General features: G+C 45.3%; 1 protein-coding gene across 1 annotated transcript in view; it reads right to left on the minus strand.

Moving 5' to 3' along the window:
• LOC109901020 (zinc finger protein ZFPM2-like) overlaps positions 1 to 22224 on the minus strand; it is a 200440-nt gene that overhangs the window by 111815 nt on the left and 66401 nt on the right. Inside the window, exon 3 of the mRNA XM_031788026.1 lies at positions 7482 to 7583. Coding sequence (XP_031643886.1) covers positions 7482 to 7583 — 102 coding nt within the window. The remainder of the gene's footprint in view (positions 1 to 7481; positions 7584 to 22224) is intronic.

Consider the following 22224-nt stretch of genomic DNA (forward strand, 5'->3'; position numbering starts at 1 on the left):
ACATTTTAAATACACAAATCACATATTCACCCGATTAAGTGATACTTCTCCAAATAAGTGTAAGACTCAGAGGGTGTAATCATTGCAGAACAAACATATTCAGAGTGTTAAAGAAAGAAGGCAGCATTGAGAACTAAGTCCCCCAGGGCAGAATCACAGCCAGAAACTGTGTTCAGCTTCATATTTACTACAACAGCTTTCATTCTCATTGAATTCTGTCATGAAATAAGAAACACTGAAAATGAAGATGTGATTTTCCAATGATATAGTGATTATCTTGAAAAATCTGTCAATCAATATCTTTTGACTATTTTAAGGACACTGTTGCAGCCAACATACTGTACCTAAGAAAACTATTACTCAAAATACCTAGAATGATATTAACAGCAATTTAATTCAGTCCTATTTCAGATGATATAACTAACAACCATGAAGTTTTGCCATAAATCCTCTTAGTACAGTATATCGGATCAGTGAGTACATTTGCATGAAAAAAATGCAGCATATGAGTGAAGAGATTTCTCTAATCTCTTGTTGCATATTTAATCAACACAATCAAACATTCTTTTCATAGTATGTGTGTGTGTGTGTGTGTGGGGGGGGGGGGGCTTCACATGCATGTGTGTGTGTGAGGAAGTGAATGTAGTGTGAAGTAGAGAGAGCATAGCAAGTTTCTATTGTGCAGTGTGGAGTACCAGGTTAGATGTTCACCACACATTCACGGCATGCTCTGGGCCAGGGATGGCCCACAATTTCAGAAAAACCTTGATGTGAAAATGAGTGCTGAGATTGCAGTTTAATTTCCATGTTTTCATTCCCAAAGTTCCTAGCTGTTCTTCAGAGTTTCATCTGAAATCTCATCATTATTTTTCCAATACTTGATAAAAAGCTTTGAATAAAACCACTGGGAAAGATAAAACATCCTTTTGAGAGAGAATCTCTATGATGCACGTCCAAATATGTTGATTTGAGAAAAAAATGTATAAACAACTTGAACGAGTCTCCTCAGTTTTCTACTTTGCTGAAATAAAAGTCCAGACTGCGTCTGTAAGTCTACTTAAAATGCTTTAGGTACTGTATGTATCTATCCGATGAGGTGGTTGCTACACCCTGGTCGTATGATCATTCTGCCCTGACAGGCAGTTCTTACAGACGAGGTGGTTGCTACACCCTGGTCTTATGATCATTCTGCCCAGACAGGCAGTTCTACAGACGAGGTGGTTGCTACACCCTGGTCGTATGATCATTCTGCCCAGACAGGCAGTTCTACAGACGAGGTGGTTGCTACACCCTGGTCTTGTGATCATTCTGCCCAGACAGGCAGTTCTACAGACGAGGTGGTTGCTACACCCTGGTCATATGATCATTCTGCCCAGACAGGCAGTTCTACAGACGAGGTGGTTGCTACACCCTGGTCATATGATCATTCTGCCCAGACAGGAAGTTCTACAGACGAGGTGGTTGCTACACCCTGGTCTTATGATCATTCTGCCCAGACAGGCAGTTCTACAGACGAGGTGGTTGCTACACCCTGGTCTTATGATCATTCTGCCCAGACAGGCAGTTCTACAGACGAGGTGGTTGCTACACCCTGGTCATATGATCATTCTGCCCAGACAGGCAGTTCTACAGACGAGGTGGTTGCTACACCCTGGTCTTATGATCATTCTGCCCAGACAGGCAGTTCTACAGACGAGGTGGTTGCTACACCCTGGTCTTATGCTCATTCTGCCCAGACAGGCAGTTCTACAGACGAGGTGGTTGCTACACCCTGGTCATATGATCATTCTGCCCAGACAGGCAGTTCTACAGACGAGGTGGTTGCTACACCCTGGTCTTATGATCATTCTGCCCAGACAGGCAGTTCTACAGACGAGGTGGTTGCTACACCCTGGTCTTATGATCATTCTGCCCAGACAGGCAGTTCTACAGACGAGGTGGTTGCTACACCCTGGTCTTATGATCATTCTGCCCTGACAGGCAGTTCTACAGACGAGGTGGTTGCTACACCCTGGTCTTATGCTCATTCTGCCCAGACAGGCAGTTCTACAGACGAGGTGGTTGCTACACCCTGGTCATATGATCATTCTGCCCAGACAGGCAGTTCTACAGACGAGGTGGTTGCTACACCCTGGTCTTGTGATCATTCTGCCCAGACAGGCAGTTCTACAGACGAGGTGGTTGCTACACCCTGGTCATATGATCATTCTGCCCAGACAGGCAGTTCTACAGACGAGGTGGTTGCTACACCCTGGTCTTATGATCATTCTGCCCAGACAGGCAGTTCTACAGACGAGGTGGTTGCTACACCCTGGTCTTATGATCATTCTGCCCAGACAGGCAGTTCTACAGACGAGGTGGTTGCTACACCCTGGTCTTATGATCATTCTGCCCAGACAGGCAGTTCTACAGACGAGGTGGTTGCTACACCCTGGTCTTATGATCATTCTGCCCAGACAGGCAGTTCTACAGACGAGGTGGTTGCTACACCCTGGTCTTATGCTCATTCTGCCCAGACAGGCAGTTCTACAGACGAGGTGGTTGCTACACCCTGGTCTTATGATCATTCTGCCCAGACAGGCAGTTCTACAGACGAGGTGGTTGCTACACCCTGGTCTTATGATCATTCTGCCCAGACAGGCAGTTCTACAGACGAGGTGGTTGCTACACCCTGGTCTTATGATCATTCTGCCCAGACCTGTTGCAGGAGAATTGTCCTGCAATGCAGGAAATGTAAAACTTGTCATGTATTTGAGGTTTAAAAAGGCTTCTGAAGTTTGTACTTTCCATTTTGAAATGTCAGACTTGATTTTCCTTTAAGAAAAACGTATCAACCCCTACAATAATGTCCATTAATTATAATCCACATAATAATTCACATTTCCTGTTGCTGCAGGATTATTTTCCTGCTGTAGTAAACTGGGCCAAATTAAGATCCTACATCTGTATCAAACCATTCAAATGGGTTTTGCGAGCTACATTTCCGGCATTCAAAAGCTCTGCAAACTCCTCCTGAAGGATTCATCTACATCCTAATATTTCCAATCCAATTTAACCGGAGCAGTCGGAGTGGTCTGAGCACTAGTTTACCAATCTCTGCTTTCCAAGACTCTGTGTGCTGAAGGCTTGAGGGGTTCAATCAATGGAGCTTTGATCTCGACTGGAACTATAATTATTTAACATTGTTACAAGGATTTCTCTAATCCATCCTAGCATTAAATCCCTTTTACACCCTCATCTTCTGCAGCCCTAATCTGCATCTGTGCACTCCGTTTGTCTCTTTCTCTCATTCCAGCACCCCTTCCTCCCTCCTTCCTTACCACATCCTCAATTAATGGACTTCAGAGTCAGAATTAAAAATGCACTGTTGCCGTGCAGAACTTGTCAGGTGCCAGAAGAACTCTCATTAACAGTGTGTGTGTGTGTGTGTGTGTGTGTGTTCAGGATGGAGTCTTCTAGAGGCGTGATGTCAAGGGTCTGTATAGGAAGTGTGCTGCCCCAGCCTGCGGACTGGGGTCGTCTCACAGTTACCTCATTGTGTGCTATAATTATGTCGCCACAAACATGAAGGTGTACGGAGGAATTCATAGCTTTTTTTATATCCCATTTGGACAACAAACCTACTACACTGCATCAGCTGTATTACACTGTGTCGGCAAAAAAGTTTGTCCTGACGCATTCAGGTCAGTATCGCCTGGAGTACACCCATGTAGGATCAGTATACTCAAATTAAGATCCTACATCTGTCAACCCTAATCTGTTTGTTTTGGTTTCATTCGTTTGGTTCATTCTGACTCTCAACAAAGAGGGCCAGTGGTCCCTCTGTCCGTTCCTCCGTCCTCAAAAATTTGTGACTGTGTTTCACAGTGATATAAATAGCAGCACAGCGATGGCAAACATTTGTCGAGGCACCTGCCACGGTATCGTGGCCATCTGCTCTACAAATTCTCCTCGCGTGACATATGTGCATAAAACCTGAAACATCGCCATCGGCACACACTCAAAGGTGGGCTGGAGTAAAAACTGTGAGACTACTGGAGTCTTCATCTGAGGACAGACATGTTTTGCCGGACAGCTTTTGATGACTTGATGAAGGGGATGGAGGCCAGCGGGAGATGAAGGGGGTGGGTGGATAGGGGAGGGCTCTGTTCCTGTCTGACCGTCGGACATCGTCTCGGAGGGCCACTCCTTCAGCTGACCCCAACCTGTCGACCGTGGCTCATGCCCAGCTGGCACAGAGAGAGGGGTAGGTGGACAGGGCTGTGCCCGTTCAGGACCAGTCAAGCAGAAAGAATTATGGGCAAGGTGATCATCACTTCCGCTCACTTGTTTGTGTTTAGTGCTCTCCTCCCTTCTCCTTCCCTGACCCTGTTTCCTTCACAAACCTTCTCACCCAGCTGCTGGTGCAATCTTGGACACATTATCTTCAAGTAAGACTGTTTGTCAGATGTATCTTACTTAGTACAAATAGAGGCAACGTGTTGTTTAGTTCATTTGAACAGTAAAATGACATGGTATCATGCTAACATGAGATGGAAGATTACATTATGTTTACAGATATACATCACAGTGTCTGCTTAATCAGCCATGTAAGCCTAAGATAACAACTGCATTCCTACAAACGTAGGGAGAACGTTTTACTCTGTACAGTATCGAGACAAAACCACATGAGAAGCAACGAGAGAGAGCCTCCTGTGAAGCTAACTGAGTTTCCATGTCTTTTCACGGGGGTGTGTCTCATAAGAGCAGACCAGTAGATTAGAATGTGCAGAAGTTCATTAGAAGCTAGCTAAAACCCGCCACTCTCATTTAGCCTTGAGGAACAGCGACAGATCTGTATCGGAGACAAAGTAGTCCATGGGAATGAGTGAAGAACAGTGGTATTTCACAGTCAGGGTTATCTCTCATCATTATACATGGATTTCAAATATCCATGACGCCAAATGAACATGAAACAGCAGATCTCTGTGCTGATTGCTTCAGGGATGACATGGTTATATTGAGAACTCCCTGTGTGTTCTCCGTTCTATGAGAGAACTGACTTCAGAGGCAGAACACCCATCAGATTAATGAGTCACATGGTTCTACTGTCATACTATACAGGAAGGAACACTGGAAAAGTAGTAGTTCCAATGCCTGTGGGTTAGCATGGAGCTGGAAAACACCAATGTTGTGGGTTCGATTCCTACAAGGGCCACATAAACGTGTCACTGTCCGTGTCAACTGTTCTGTAAGTAACTTTGGATAAAAGAGTCTTCTACACGACTATATTACAACACTTGATATGTGTTCATCCTTACACGGTACATAAAGATGAAAAGATCAATTAGAGAATGTACTGTTAGCTGCTCTAGTCATTTTATCGACAGAGGAACATGTCCAGGGTGGTTGAATAGGAGCACCAAAGACAGGTGAGGACGCAACAGCTATTATACATCCTATTCAGACACACACACTGAGTGATTCAAAATGATCCGGAGCTGATCTTTATCGCACCTGCTTAAACTTAAGCCAAGAAATAACAAAGAGAGTTTGAATGCTACCACTATCTGAACATTTACAAAGAGATTACAGCGTAGACAGTCTCAAACTAAATACATTTGCTTTTAATCGCTTTGAACAGGAAGCCATGTAATTTCAAAATGTTCGTATCTGATTGTCTGATTTCCCTCTTTATTCAAATTATAACATGCCCATCTGACTTTTCCAACACAATGGGAAAAATTAAAAAGGGAAATGACCTTTCATGGCAGGCGTGATGGGATAGTGAATGGCATTATTATGCTCAAACATTCATTTCTCGCCCACTGCCCACAAAGACAACAGAGGGAGTGCCAGCCACATCCGGCTCTGAAACTATGTCTCTCTCATGGACTAGTAGATCATAAAGGATCTTAAGAAATACTAATGAGACTACCTGGAACTGAGAGGGAGTGCACCTTAAGTGTAGTAATGATGATATACTAACATATATGAGTATGGGTCCTTGGGGCTTTGACCAGGTAGATAGATACATGCCTGTATGTAGGAGGGGTCCGTGAGACAATAGTGCTATCTCATCTGCAGTCATGTTTCTGGAGTAAGTATGAGGCAGACAATCCAGGGTCATGTTCATTAGGGCACACTGTATCAAAATGTTTGCCAAAGGTAAACTGAAATCTCTATTAGTATTGGACAAGTTCAGTCAGGTAGTTCAGTTAGGTAGGAGAAACGTTTTCTCCCTATTGAACACCCCCAACCCCCAGTCAGTCCAGCAGTCAGTGTTCTGTTATGAGTCTGTAATTCTCAAGATTCTGACGGCTAAGGACAGAGAGAGAGAGAGAAAGAGAGATGTCCAGAGAGTGAGAGAGAGAGAGAATAGAGACAGAGAGAGATCGGTGTATAATTACAGCCAGTCAGAGCTCCCATCCCATCCTATCTCCCTTTCAAAGACAGCAGTATTTTTAAGCTCAGCATTTTCCCCCGGCCCAAAGGGCCTTCTCTTCGTCATGTGATGCCTGCTGTCTTTTTGTCATGGTGGCCCCCATAGTTGAGCGCTGACCCCCTCAGCCCTGTCTCCTGACTGATCACAGTGATGTTTTATTACTGTCAGCCTCTCTAATCTTTAACCAGCAATGCTCATTTCCTTCCTCAGATTTAAATGCAAATGTAAAATGTAATGATAAATGCATTATCTGATAGGGGCCGATAACACTGATTCACTGTCAGTATAAAATACACACCGCAGGGGGCTTCAGCACCAGCATAACTTGTCCAAATCCCACTTCTATAAACGTACGAACCTGCTGCAATAAATTCTTAAGGTCATATGCATTAGAAGGGAATGATATTGTGTGTGTTCAGCAATGTGGATGTAACACCCTCAACAGTAATTGCTGTGTTGCTATCTTGTTCGATGTATTATCCATCACTTTGATGAAGTGACTTTTAAGACGAACAAAAAAACAAGATACAACCATTTTTTCCTAAACTCTTGTGAAGAACAGCAAGGGGAATCTGCATGGTAAGATGAGATGTTCAAAGAGAACAGAAATATAGTACATCTTTTCAGTCTAAGCTTTTCTTCCAGGGTTTCATTCTATGTTCAAGCACATATACCATAAGATTAAGAGCAAAGCCATTCCACCCACCCATTCAACACTGGTAAGTTAACTTATAATAATGATAATATACTCATTCAGCTCCCCACATCACTTTCCCCAGTTTTTCATCTATTGTTGTTAGGAACCACATTTTATCCCAACTTTAGAGACTTTTGCGGTTTTTACCTCATGTGCTTTGCTCTTTCCCTCTCTGGTAGATTTGAAAGCACTCATCCTACGAGGTGCATTCCATTCCCAGCGGGCAAAATATGTCATTAGATGTCATTAAAAAAAGTCACTTCCTGATTGAAATCCGGCTTTCTGGTTGAGGGATGTCAGATATCTGCCGGACAACCAGACGACAACCACCAGAGAGAGAGAGAAATGACGTAAACTTACTTGGTCCATCCCAATCCTCTGGCCCTATAGCTGGGTGTCTGGTCTTCTCACACTGCCCATCCATGTCTGACTCCCCTGCTTCTCCACTGCCATCTTCTTCACCTGTAGACAGACGGGGACATGGGACAGTGGCATGTTAAGTGACATCACTCACAGTTAAATCATATTGTTGCCAGACCACGTTTGATCGAGGAGCACCCATATAATACAGTTTAAACAACTGTTATCAGTTCCTTCAGAAAGTATTCACCTGTGGACTTCCACATGTTGTTGTGTTGCAGCCTGAAGTCAAAATGGATTAAATAGGGTTTTTCTCACCCATCTACACACAATATCCCATATGTATTAATAATGAATTAGAGCAATATCTCATTTACATAAGTATTCACACCCCAAAGTCAATACATGTTAGAATCACCTTTGGCAGCCATTACAGCTGTGAGTCTTTCTGGGTACGTCTCTAAGAGCTTTGCACACCTGGATTCTATGATATTTCCTCATTATTCTTAAAATGTTTCTTCAAGCTCTGTCAAGCTGGTTGTTCATCATTGCTAGACAGCCATTCTTGCCATAGATTTTCAAGCCGATTTTAGTCAAACTACTACAGGCCATTCACTGTCCTCTTGGTAAGCAACTCCAGTGTAGATTTGGTCTTGTGTTTTAGGTGATTGCCCTGCTGAAAGATGAATTTGTCTCCAAGTGTCTGATGGAAAGCAGACTGAACCAGGTTTTCCTCTAGGATTTTGCCTTGGCTTAGCTTTATTCCATATATTTTTATCCTAAAAATCTCCCTGGCCTTTGTAGATGACTAGTGCTGAACGAATAGTTCTTTTTCAGGTCGATTCGGTTCTGGTTAGATTTTTCAAAAAACAATCACGATTTTCGATGATGTTTTCAATAAAAAATTGAACATTAAATGCATTATGGAGGTTAAATGCGGTAACAACAAAGAATAAAACTATTCATCCGAGTCGCATGATGCTAGTGACTGCTCATTACTGCTTCAGTTTTTAAAATGGCTTTACTTTAATCAAATATTTGAGTTGTTGTGTATATTACATTTGTTTTATTTAATGACTTTATTATTTCATTCCAAGTCATCTCATCTCTATAGAGCTGCTGTCTATGCTGTCTGACAAAATCACTATTTTACTCGTTCTTCAAAGTAAATAAGGCATACTTTTATGACTGCTGAATACCAACTACCAATTACTTAGATCATGTATTTTCAGGTAAAAATACCTCGCAAAGCAACTGCTCTCTAAGTATCCCACCTGATAGCACATTCTTCTGTCTCTTATATAGCAGGCGTAGAAGAAACAGACCGGACACGTAGGAGCGCAATGGATTATGGTAATTGTGGGTAATTATCAAGTTATCTGTGCTAAACTATGTAGAACATTAGCCTGTTGGAAACTACAACTCCCTACTACATCGCACAGTTCGGGCATGATCTGATTTATCTCTAGAGAAACTGAAGCGCAATGTGCGCATTGAGCTCACAGAAAAAAACTGAATGAAATGGAACTCAAATAATTGAACCAATGTCCACAAATTAGTTGTTTAAAAAACAAAAAAGAACCAACATTTAGATGAATTGCTCAGCGCTACCGATGACAAGCATACCCATAACATGATGCAGCCACCACCATGCTTGAAAATAAGAATAGTGGTACTCAGCGATGTGTTGTGTTGGATTTTCCAAAACATTACGCTTTGTATTCAGGACATAAAGTTAATTTCTTTGCCATTTTTTTAGCAGTTTTACTTTAGTGCCTTATTACAAACAGGATGCATGTTTTGGAATGTTTGTTTTTTCTGTACAGGCTTCCTTCTTTTCACTTTGTAATTTACGTTAGCATTGTGAAGTAACTACAATGTGGTTGATCCATCCTCCCTATCACAGCCTTCAAAATGTTTTAATGTCACCATTGGCCTCATGGTGAAATCCCTGAGCGGTTTCCTTCCTCTCTGGCAACTGAGTTAGGAAGGATGTCACTATCTTTGTAGTAACTAGGTGTATTGATAAACCATCCAAAGTGTCATTAATAATTTCACCATGCTCAAAGGGATGCTTTTTAAATTTTTACCCATCTACCAATATGTGCCCTTCTTTGCGAGGCATTGGAAAACCTCTCTGGTATTTGTGGTTGAATCTGTGGTTGAAATTCACTGCTCAACTGAGGGGCCTTACAGATAATTGTGTATGTGGGGTACAGAGACGATGTAGTCATTCAAAACTCATGTTAAACACTATTATTACACACAGAGTGAGTCCACTCAACTTATTATGACTTGTTAAGCACATTTTTACTCCTGAACATATTTAGGCTTACCATAACAAAGGAGTTGAATAGTTATTGACTCAACATTTCAGCATTCATTATTAATTAATTTGGGGTATTGTGTGGAGGCAAGTGACACAAAGTCTCAGTTTAATAAATACTACATCCAGGCTATAATACAACAAAATGTGGAAAAAGTCAAGGGGTGTGAAAACTTTTTGAAGGTATTGTAACTCATGTTAAAGGTCTATGTCTCAAAACAATAAATAAATGGTTATGTTAGCTATATATACCATTTTCTGAACATTACTCAATGTCACCCCAGCTTTCAATACATTGTCTTATTGTTACTATGTAATAGTCCAGTACAGTGCATTGAATTGCAAGAAGTATCAAGTGTGTGTAACTGTGGGACCAGAGGCTGGTGCAGCTGTAACACTGTTATCTAGCAGAGTTCCCAGGAGTTACCATACAGGAGGAAGCCCATGTTTAGCAGGAAGGAAGGAGGAGCAAAAAAGTTGGGAGAGCAAGAAAAAAGAGAGTGAGAGAGAGAGGAAGGTGGCTATTTATTACTGTTTGATCTATTGTGGAGGAGGGAGAATGTGTGTTCTAGCAGATTTACAGTCTCAGGGCTGAGGCTCAGAAAGAGAGAGAGGGAGAGAGCTAGACAGGGAGAGAGACAGAGAGAGAGCGAGGGGGGAGAGAAGGAGAGGGAGTGGGGGGGGGGACATACCCAGGAATATTTTGCTATCTATCTCTAACCTGGGAAGTAAAGTGCTTAAATGCCTTGTTGAACTTACAGCACTACACAGCCACAGCAACCACTGTGATGGGAATGCTACTTACCACCTTCGTAGATTTTCCATGAAAACCTCTTCTGTTTTGCATGTCCAAGTCCACTATATAGACCCAGATAATTAAGTTGTTCTATATCAAACCCCTTGTCTTGCTCTAAACCCAATATATGTGGCTAAAAACACTAGCACAGTGGGGGGAGACAGTTGGATAAGACCGCCTGCAAAATGATTAGAATGTAAAAATGTCCCCAGCCCTGTCTACAGTCTCTGAGCTGTACTGCTGGTGGTAGGCTTGTCCTTAGTGGAGGGGACACTTAGTTCTATCTGGTCACATCATCTTTTCCGTTGCTTTGATGTGTTAAACCTACAGACTACGTCCAAGGGCGTTGATGGGTTATTATTAGACTTCATTGAAGAAGGAAGCAGAGGGGTGGATTTAGGTACTGTGACTACTACTACTACTACTACTACTGACTCTGGCTAAAAGTAGTGTACTATAAGGTAAATAGAGTGTCATATCGGACACGTCTATACAGTCCAGAATAAGGCCTTAACATTGTGTCCATCCTGGGTTCATCTTCAGATCAACCAACACTCACTACGCTTGTTTGGCTTTCTACAGACATGGCTCACTTCAAAGAAGGCAGCAAACACTGCCAAAAGGATCGCAGCTTCCTGCCTCTCTGTGTGAGAGAGAAAGAAAAGTCCAAGTGAAGGAAGTCTGCAGCACTGTCCTACTAACAGTAACATGAGGTCACAGTGACCCAGTTTAGCTTATGCAAGTGTCTGCTTGGGATGGCGAAATTCTCCCCCTTTCCTTCCTTCCCAGTAGGTATTATCAGTGAGCCCACTCTCTGAATCCGCCTCGCTATTTACTGTTGGGGGCCTGGAGTACAGTTAGCTGGAGACGCTCTTTAGCATACTGGGGATCACTAGGCGTTATGACGAGGATAACAAAGGGCCAATATCAACAGTTCCTTTCAGTGGAGCGAGTTTAAAGAAGCCGGGTGAGATAACATTAAAGGCAGTACCTTGATCTCAGGCGAACATGTTAAGCCCTGCAATGAAACGTATTGGAAGTGTTTAATTACAGCTCAGGAAATGAAGCTACAAGATGATTCCTTAATTAAGCAGTGATTACAGATTCCCTGCTGCCTTCTACCTAACCACCGTTTACAATGCATTCTAAACACAATCGCCCAGGCAACCTCACAGAGATGAACAATGTCACAGGCAACCTCACAGAGATGAACAATGTCACAGGCAACCTCACAGAGATGAACAATGTCACAGGAAACCTCACAGAGATGAACAATGTCACAGGCAACCTCACAGAGATGAACAATGTCACAGGCAACCTCACAGAGATGAACAATGTCACAGGCAACCTCACAGAGATGAACAATGTCACAGGCAACCTCACAGAGATGAACAATGTCACAGGCAACCTCACAGAGATGAACAATGTCACAGGCAACCTCACAGAGATTAACAATGTCACAGGCAACCTCACAGAGATGAACAATGTCACAGGCAACCTCACAGAGATGAACAATGTCACAGGCAACCTCACAGAGATGAACAATGTCACAGGCAAGCACTGGGCTTGAGGAAGTTTCCTCTCTAGCGAATGTCGCACGGGAAACCAGCGAGGAGGAACATGTTGTAGCAGTATGTAGGCTACAGTATGATAAAGATACAGGGATACATACAGCCTCTTCATGATTTCAATGTGCCTGAGCATGTGCCTGAGCTATCTCAAAACCTTTTTGCCATACGAACAGACTATTAAAGCATTCTGTTTCATTCAGAGGGGGCTGTGTTTGATATCACTGGTTTCTTGCCGTGTTATCAAAGGATACAGATTGTCAATGATCTACATTATAGTCTATGTCACAATAACCTACCGCTGGCTAAAACTCTTTCCTTGTGCAATTAAATGAAGACATTTAGGGGTGAATGAGAAAAAGAATGTATCTGAGAATGAGAATGGAAAAAGGTGAAGTGAAGACTATGAGGTAGGGTAGAATGGGGTAGGGTAGGGTAGCATGGGGTAGGGTAGCATGGGGTATGGTAGGGTAGAATGGGGTAGGGTAGTATGGGGTAGGGTAGAATGGGGTATGGTAGAATGGGGTAGGGTAGGGTAGAATGGGGTAGGGTAGAATGGGGTAGGGTAGTATGGGGTAGGGTAGAATGGGGTAGAGTAGAATGGGGTAGGGTAGTATGGGGTATGGTGGGGTAGTATGGGGTATGGTGGCATGGGGTAGGGTAGTATGGGGTGGGGTAGTATGGGGTAGGGTAGAATGGGGTAGGGTAGAATGGGGTATGGTAGAATGGGGTAGGGTAGTATGGGGTAGTATGGGGTATGGTGGCATAGGGTAGGGTAGTATGGGGTAGGGTAGGGTGGTATGGGGTAGGGTAGAATGGGGTAGGGTAGGAGAGTATGGGGTAGGGTAGGAGAGTATGGGGTAGGGTAGTATGGGGTAGGGTAGTATGGGGTAGTATGGGGTATGGTGGCATAGGGTAGGGTAGTATGGGGTAGGGTAGGGTGGTATGGGGTAGGGTAGAATGGGGTAGGGTAGAATGGGGTAGGGTAGGGTGGTATGGGGTAGAGTGGAATGGGGTAGGGTAGTATGGGGTAGGGTAGCATGGGGTAGGGTAGCATGGGGTAGGGTAGTATGGGGTAGGGTAGCATGGGGTAGGGTTGCAAGGGGTAGGGTAGGCTAGTATGGGGTAGGGATAGGTAGTATGTGGTAGGGTAGTTTAGCATGGGGTAGGGGAGGGTGGTATGGGCTAGGGTAGGGTAGTATGGGGTAGGGTAGTATGGGGTAGAGTAGAATGGGGTAGGGTAGTATGGGGTATGGTGGGGTAGTATGGGGTATGGTGGCATGGGGTAGGGTAGTATGGGGTGGGGTAGTATGGGGTAGGGTAGAATGGGGTAGGGTAGAATGGGGTATGGTAGAATGGGGTAGGGTAGTATGGGGTAGTATGGGGTATGGTGGCATAGGGTAGGGTAGTATGGGGTAGGGTAGGGTGGTATGGGGTAGGGTAGAATGGGGTAGGGTAGGAGAGTATGGGGTAGGGTGGAATGGGGTAGGGTAGTATGGGGTAGGGTAGTATGGGGTAGTATGGGGTATGGTGGCATAGGGTAGGGTAGTATGGGGTAGGGTAGGGTGGTATGGGGTAGGGTAGAATGGGGTAGGGTAGAATGGGGTAGGGTAGGGTAGTATGGGGTAGGGTGGAATGGGGTAGGGTAGTATGGGGTAGGGTAGCATGGGGTAGGGTAGCATGGGGTAGGGTAGTATGGGGTAGGGTAGCATGGGGTAGGGTTGCAAGGGGTAGGGTAGGCTAGTATGGGGTAGGGATAGGTAGTATGTGGTAGGGTAGTTTAGCATGGGGTAGGGGAGGGTGGTATGGGCTAGGGTAGGGTAGTATGGGGTAGGGTAGTATGGGGTAGTATGGGGTAGGGTAGCATGGGGTAGGATGGTAGGGTAGGGTAGCATGGTGTAAGGTAGGGTAAAATGGGGTAGGGTAGGGTAGAATGGGGTAGGGTAGGGTAGCATGGTGTAGGGTAGGGTGGAATGGGGTAGGGTAGGGTAGTATGGGGTAGGGTGGGGTAGTATGGGGTAGGGTGGGGTGGTATGGGGTATAGTAGGGTATTATGGGGTGGGGTGGAATGGGGTAGGGTAGTATGGGGTAGGGTGGGGTAGCATGGGGTAGTATAGGGTAGGGTGGGCATGGGGTAGGGTAGCATGGGGTAGGGTAGGAAAGGGTAGCATGGGGTAGGGTAGGATGGGGTAGGGTAGGGTAGATTGGGGTATGGTAGGGGAGCATGGTGTAGGGTAGGGTTGCATGGGGCAGGGGAGCATGAGGTAGGGGAGCATGGGGTAGGGTAAGGGGGCATGGGGTAGGGTAGGGTAGCATGGGGTAGGGTAGGATAGGGTAGCATGGGGTAGGGTACAGAGCACATTGTATGTTAGGACAGAGTTTGCGGGCATGTGTCAGTGAGCTGTTAGAATCAGGCCTCCCTATCGCTGCTTCATCAAAGGACAGCCTCTCCAGCCAAATCACAGTCACACACAGTCGGGTGCCACACATCCAGGTCAATAAGCTTATAGGCGATTTACACAAACAACTCCTCCAGCAAGGTAGGAACAAAGACATATTGGCTTTTTCTCTCCCTTTTAGCATTGTCTCTGCCAAGGAAGCCCTTGAAAATGTCAATCTGGTTCACGTGCGACTTTAAGGAGCTCAGAGCCGCCTAATCTGACCAGCCAGCCAACAGACAGGTTTCTACTCCCTCTACAAGGTCTTATTGTAGCATGGAGAATGATGATGTTTGAATGATGTCAGTAAAGCAGATGGATACTGTATGTTTAAACCAGCATAGGATGCGTTAGGTTAAGGTTAGGATTTAGGATTGGGTTCGACCATAGATCTACATTAGTCTCAAGGTTGTCATGATAACCAAACTGCTAACAAGATCACATCGCTTTCTAATGAAGATAAACTAGCTAAATCTAGTCAAAGGCAAAAGACAGAAGGTCATTCGTGTTTAAAGGAGGTTGTTGATACAGTAAATACCGTGTCGTGATCAGCCATTCCAAAAAGACACCGTCTCCACCAAAGTCAAGCATAGCTGTAAGACTTCTGTCTCTGCTCTCAGAAGAACCATTACAGAGAATACATCATACATCTTCCAGAGATACGGGCAAAAACCCCCACCAACACTATGCAGTGGAGCTCTCCAATGGAGGGAGCTTATTAGTGAATAAGCCTTGCCACTGTCTCTGTAACTGCCAATAAATTCCCATCATTACAGAATCTGGCAGTTTTCCTGGGCGTCTGCGCCGGGTTTTATCTCCCTCTCTCTCCAGTCTGGGAGCATGTAGATCTGGCCCCGTTAGATTGTCATACTTAACAAACATTCATGATTCATTTCCTCCACTGAGTCAAATGGGGCTAAAGGGATGTCTCGATTCATCTTATCGCGCCACAAATTAGCATTTCCCATATTCCTCAAAATCAACTGTGCATTAAAATGCCACAGTTACCATTCCAGATTCCAGGCAGCTGTGGCCCCCAAATAATGTGTTCTGTTGGTGGATCCTGATTATTTCTGAATGGCACAAAGAGTGAATTCTGCCACCTCGTGTTTGTTGCTATACGTCTGTGACTGACTAGCATTCAGATTAGCCATTGAAAGGTCAATTCGAAGGTCAATGTGATTTTGAATTTACCACAATGAGCATCCTACCAGATATTCAGGTCCCCTTCAACTGTGAGAAAGTAAGCTGTGTATGACTGCATTGTGATGCCATAATGTGGGTCTATTACCGGTGATTGGAACAAAAAATGCAATCGTCTCACTCTTACAAATGCAATTACATTCATGTTATATGGTCACTGTATGCACTTTACTACCATCAGAATCACATGTAATCAATAACAATCTATGTACATTAAAGCTGCTTTTCATCATCAGTAAATAGGCGAATCTCACGCACACGCACACGCACACACACACACACACACACACACACACAGAGCAGCTTGTGCCAGCACCGTGTTAAACTTCACATCCCCCATCCCCTTCCCACTCATATTTCAACAATAAAAAGGGGTACAAGAACAAGGTGAAATTTCACAATTTCAGTAAAAGTGATGCCACTCGGTAAATAAAACAGCATCTATCTCACAACTCTGGCTCTGGGAGTGACAACAGAGTATAAATCCTGCCTCTGCGTTCAGTTCACTGGCATCTATCTCACAACTCTGGCTCTGGGAGTGACAACAGAGTATAAATCCGGCCTCTGCGTTCAGTTCACTGGCATCTATCTCACAACTCTGGCTCTGGGAGTGACAACAGAGTATAAATCCTGCCTCTGCGTTCAGTTCACTGGCATCTATCTCACAACTCTGGCTCTGGGAGTGACAACAGAGTATAAATCCTGCCTCTGCGTTCAGTTCACTGGCATCTATCTCACAACTCTGGCTCTGGGAGTGACAACAGAGTATAAATCCTGCCTCTGCGTTCAGTTCACTGGCATCTATCTCACAACTCTGGCTCTGGGAGTGACAACAGAGTATAAATCCTGCCTCTGCGTTCAGTTCACTGGCATCTATCTCACAACTCTGGCTCTGGGAGTGACAACAGAGTATAAATCCGGCCTCTGCGTTCAGTTCACTGGCATCTATCTCACAACTCTGGCTCTGGGAGTGACAACAGAGTATAAATCCGGCCTCTGCGTTCAGTTCACTGGCATCTATCTCACAACTCTGGCTCTGGGAGTGACAACAGAGTATAAATCCTGCCTCTGCGTTCAGTTCACTGGCATCTATCTCACAACTCTGGCTCTGGGAGTGACAACAGAGTATAAATCCTGCCTCTGCGTTCAGTTCACTGGCATCTATCTCACAACTCTGGCTCTGGGAGTGACAACAGAGTATAAATCCTGCCTCTGCGTTCAGTTCACTGGCATCTATCTCACAACTCTGGCTCTGGGAGTGACAACAGAGTATAAATCCTGCCTCTGCGTTCAGTTCACTGGCATCTATCTCACAACTCTGGCTCTGGGAGTGACAACAGAGTATAAATCCTGCCTCTGCGTTCAGTTCACTGGCATCTATCTCACAACTCTGGCTCTGGGAGTGACAACAGAGTATAAATCCTGCCTCTGTGTTCAGTTCACTGGCATCTATCTCACAACTCTGGCTCTGGGAGTGACAACAGAGTATAAATCCTGCCTCTGCGTTCAGTTCACTGGCATCTATCTCACAACTCTGGCTCTGGGAGTGACAACAGAGTATAAATCCTGCCTCTGCGTTCAGTTCACTGGCATCTATCTCACAACTCTGGCTCTGGGAGTGACAACAGAGTATAAATCCTGCCTCTGCGTTCAGTTCACTGGCAGGTGGACCGTGCACAGGAAGTTGTTTGAGAAGAGATTCTTTAAACTCCAAGGTTGTTTCTGCAGGGGTGTGGAAGGTGGGGGTGTGTGTGGTGGAGGGGTGTGGCTTGTCCAGAGTGCTCATGGGTAGAAGCCCTCTCTCTAACTGAATGTTGGTTCACCTGCTCTCATCTCACAGAGCTTCCCTGTTCTATTCTAGCTGGCTACTTCATTTCACACCAATGTATGCCGTTTCAGAGCCATTATGACATGTGGTGTCACTGACAGACAACAGCCTCTATCATTTCATGGTAGATGAGTAGGCATGGGTAGAACTGAAGAGTGACACTCTCCAAGTAGTTGAAGGTGTCCACAAAGTGGAACGCTTAGACAGTTTGCAGAAACACAGATGACATAAATTACATTCTGAATAAGAATGTGTTTAAGGGACAGGGATTCTGGGAAAGAATAGACTCATTCTTTGTTAAAACATTGGATGACGCGGGCCTCCCGAGTGGTGCAGTGGTCTAAGGCACTGCATCTCAGTGCTAGCTGTGCCACTAGAGATCCTGGTTCAAGTCCAGGCTCTGCTGCAGCCGACCGCGACCGAGAGACCCATGGGGCGGCACACAATTGGCCCAGCGTCATCCGGGTTAGGGGAAGGTTTGGCAGGCAGGGATGTCCACGTCCCATCGCGCTCTAGAGACTCCTGTCGCGGGCCAGGAACAGTACACGTTGACACGGTCGCCAGGTGTACGGTGTTTCCTCCGACACATTGGTGTGGCTGCTTTCCGGGTTAAGCATTGTGTCAAGAAGTGGTGCGGCTTGCTTGGGTCGTATTTCGGAGGACGCACAGCTCTCGACCTTCGCCTCTCCCGAGTATGGGAGTTGCAACGATGAGACAAGACTGTAACTACCAATAGGATATCACAAACATTGGACCACGCAACAACAACAACAAAAATTTATGACGCCTGCTGCCAAACAGACACGACAGCGGACTTAATAAGACTCAAGTGCCCCAAGCAGCTGCCAAAAGGTCATCAATAACAGGTGCAGGACAGGAACAGAAGAATGTACAGGCTCCAGAGTCAAACAACCAGGGCCCTATGAATTGTCTGAAGAGTCTCAGTCACGACCAAGTCAAGTCCCGCTGGGGCGTCAAGGTGCTCCCACCAGTTATCTGAAGGAGGCCCTGTCTTTTCTGCAAGGGTAAGGCAGACGGGTACGACTCTGGTGCCATTCAACTTCTTGACCTTTGCGCCTTTAAGCGGCTTTGCTACTTCACCGCACTCCGATCAAAGTTAATAAGTGCTTCATATGTTAATGAAAATCGGTCCTCCTCTTTGTGTTCCCACAGCTTTTAAATACCTATTATAGGCTTCAACTTTTAATGGAGGTTTTAGGTCCCTGTGACAAGCCCATTTCGCAGAGTGACTACACAGATACAAGGCTAAGCTAAGACCACAAAGTCCCACAGTGTGGTCCAGCGGAAACCTTCCTTCACAGGGGAGACCGTATTCTCCGAGAGGGAGGAGAGGAGGAAGAGAAGGAAGAGAAGATAAAGGCCATGGGGATGAGTGGCTGCTTTAAAACCTACGTTCAACTCCGCACCGGACTAATTACACCACGGCCATCACATTTGAGAGGGTTTAGTTCATCAAGGGGCCCTTTTTTTCCTTCTATAGTCGAGGAATAACACACTTAAACCGTTTAATGCTGGTCCAGGATTGCGTCCTGTTTAAATCACAGGCACTTTCAACATAAGTGGGGTAAATTTAAGCCACTCAGACACAGGTTTAAATGAGGTTTAAAGAGATCTCACTGAGCAATGGAACATGGCTGGAAAATGGCTATACCTGATGATTGAGCAGAACTTGCAACGACAAAAAGAAAAGAAAGTTGGATAGGACATCACTTGGGTTTTAAGAGGAAGTGGGACACTTAGCTAAGCTCAGATAGTGAAAGTAAAACATCTGACTGGTAAAAATGGTACATGACAAGGGAAAGATTACTTCGGATAACTCTTACTTTAATCCAAAACATCAGAAAGTGAAAGGAGATTTGAGGCTTGGTCTTATCCAAGACAAAGGAGGTATTAAATGGTTTCTCCAGGGCTGTGAATCACAATCTATTCAGTGGTTCTCCTGTTGCAGTGCCTCTCACAATAAACACTTATACCAGAGGTGTTGCTGTTAAATCACATTTTGGAACGTTTTCAAAATATAATTTTTTTAAACCTTTTTTTGAAGAACAAAGGGCCACTGTTATTGATATGATTATTGAGGGCATAGCCTACGCAAAGCATGGAAATAGTTATTTTTTGAAGACGTTTTCAAATCCTAAAAGTTTAGAGGTGTGAAAAATAAAGAATAATTCTAAACATTTCTTGTTGAAGGAAAAGGAGACGTGAGACATTCAAAGTATTGGTTCTTCATTAAAAGGCAAATTTATGGCATTCATGAGCCAGTAATTCTGGGGACACCTGGGGCACTAAAACCCAAGAACTGGGGGTATGTGTGTGTGTGTGTGTGTGTGTGTGTGTGTGTGTGTGTGTGTGTGTGTGTGTGTGTGTGTGTGTGTGTGTGTGTGTGTGTGTGTGTGTGTGTGTGTGTGTGTGTGTGTGTGTGTGCATGTATGCACCTCTGTGTATGTGTGTGACAGCTCTGTCATCTTCACACTGTATCCTGGAGCAGGTTGTAATTTAACTCCTGTGATGGCAGGGTGTGACCAATATGAAACTAAAATAAAGCAGCAATCTAATTGAATTGGAGTTCAAAGAGAAGTAGGTGGGATTGACTGAGCTAGGCGTTGTGTGTCTGATAGTCCTACCAGCAGTAGCAGGTGTGAGCTGGGAGTGTTCAGACAGAGAACTGTACTTAGTTCAAAGGTGGGGAAGTGACAAGCAAGCTCACTACTCTCCAGTGGGCCTCCATAGGAGCGTCACAGAGCCCCAGAGATAGAGAGACAGAGAGGAACAGAGAGAGAGATACAGAGAGGGACAGAGAGAGATACAGAGAGGGACAGAGAGAGATACAGAGAGGGACAGCGAGAGATACAGAGAGGGAGAGGGACAGAGAGAGAGATACAGAGAGGAACAGAGAGAGAGATACAGAGAGGAACAGAGAGAGATACAGAGAGGGAGAGGGAGAGGAACAGAGAGAGATACAGAGAGGGAGAGGGAGAGATACAGAGAGAGATACAGAGAGGAACAGAGAGAGAGATACAGAGAGGGAGAGGGAGAGGAACAGAGAGAGATACAGAGAGGAACAGAGAGAGAGATACAGAGAGGGAGAGGGAGAGATACAGAGAGGAACAGAGAGAGATACAGAGAGAGAGATACAGAGCGAGACAGAGAGAGAGATACAGAGAGGGAGAGGGAGAGGAACAGAGAGAGACATACAGAGAGGGAGAGGGACAGAGATACAGAGAGGAACAGAGAGAGAGATGCAGAGAGAAACAGAGAGAGAGATACAGAGAGGGAGAGGGAGAGGAACAGAGAGAGAGATACAGAGAGGACCAGAGAGAGATACAGAGAGAGAGGGACAGAGAGAGAGATACAGAGAGGGACAGAGAGAGATACAGAGAGGACCAGAGAGAGATACAGAGAGAGAGGGACATAGAGAGATACAGGGAGGGACAGAGAGAGATACAGAGAGGGACAGAGAGAGATACAGAGAGGAACAGAGAGAGATACAGAGAGGGAGAGGGACAGAGAGAGAGATACAGAGAGGAACAGAGAGAGATACAGAGAGGGACAGAGAGAGAGATACAGAGAGGGAGATACAGAGAGGAACAGAGAGAGAGATACAGAGAGGGACAGAGAGAGATACAGAGAGGGACAGAGAGAGAGATACAGAGAGGGACAGAGAGAGAGATACAGAGAGGAACAGAGAGAGAGATACAGAGAGGGACAGAGAGAGAGATACAGAGAGGAACAGTGAGAGAGACACAGAGAGGGAGAGGGACAGAGACGGAGAGGGACAGAGACACAGAGAGGGAAAGGGAAAGAGAAACAGAGAGGGAGAGGGACAGAGACGGAGAGGGACAGAGACAGAGAGGGACAGAGACACAGAGAGGGAGAGGGACAGAGACACAGAGAGGGAGAGGAACAGAGAGAGATACAGAGAGGGACAGAGAGAGAGATACAGAGAGGGAGATACAGAGAGGAACAGAGAGAGAGATACAGAGAGGGACAGAGAGAGATACAGAGAGGGACAGAGAGAGAGATACAGAGAGGGACAGAGAGAGAGATACAGAGAGGAACAGAGAAAGAGATACAGAGAGGGACAGAGAGAGAGATACAGAGAGGAACAGTGAGAGAGACACAGAGAGGGAGAGGGACAGAGACGGAGAGGGACAGAGACACAGAGAGGGAAAGGGAAAGGGAAAGAGAAACAGAGAGGGAGAGGGACAGAGACGGAGAGGGACAGAGACAGAGAGGGACAGAGACACAGAGAGGGAGAGGGACAGAGACACAGAGAGGGAGAGGGACAGAGACAGAGAGGGACAGAGACACAGAGAGGGAGAGGGACAGAGATACAGAGAGGGAGAGGGACAGAGACAGAGAGGGACAGAGACACAGAGAGGGAGAGGGAAAGAGAAACAGAGAGGGAGAGGGACAGAGACGGAGAGGGACAGAGACAGAGAGGGACAGAGACACAGGGAGGGAGAGGGACAGAGACACAGAGAGGGAGAGGGACAGAGACACAGAGAGGGACAGAGACACAGAGAGGGAGAGAGACAGAGACAGATATACATAGAGACAGAT

The sequence above is a fragment of the Oncorhynchus kisutch genome, linkage group LG2 (genome assembly GCF_002021735.2).
Source record: "Oncorhynchus kisutch isolate 150728-3 linkage group LG2, Okis_V2, whole genome shotgun sequence".
NCBI classification, from domain to species: Eukaryota; Metazoa; Chordata; class Actinopteri; order Salmoniformes; family Salmonidae; genus Oncorhynchus; species Oncorhynchus kisutch.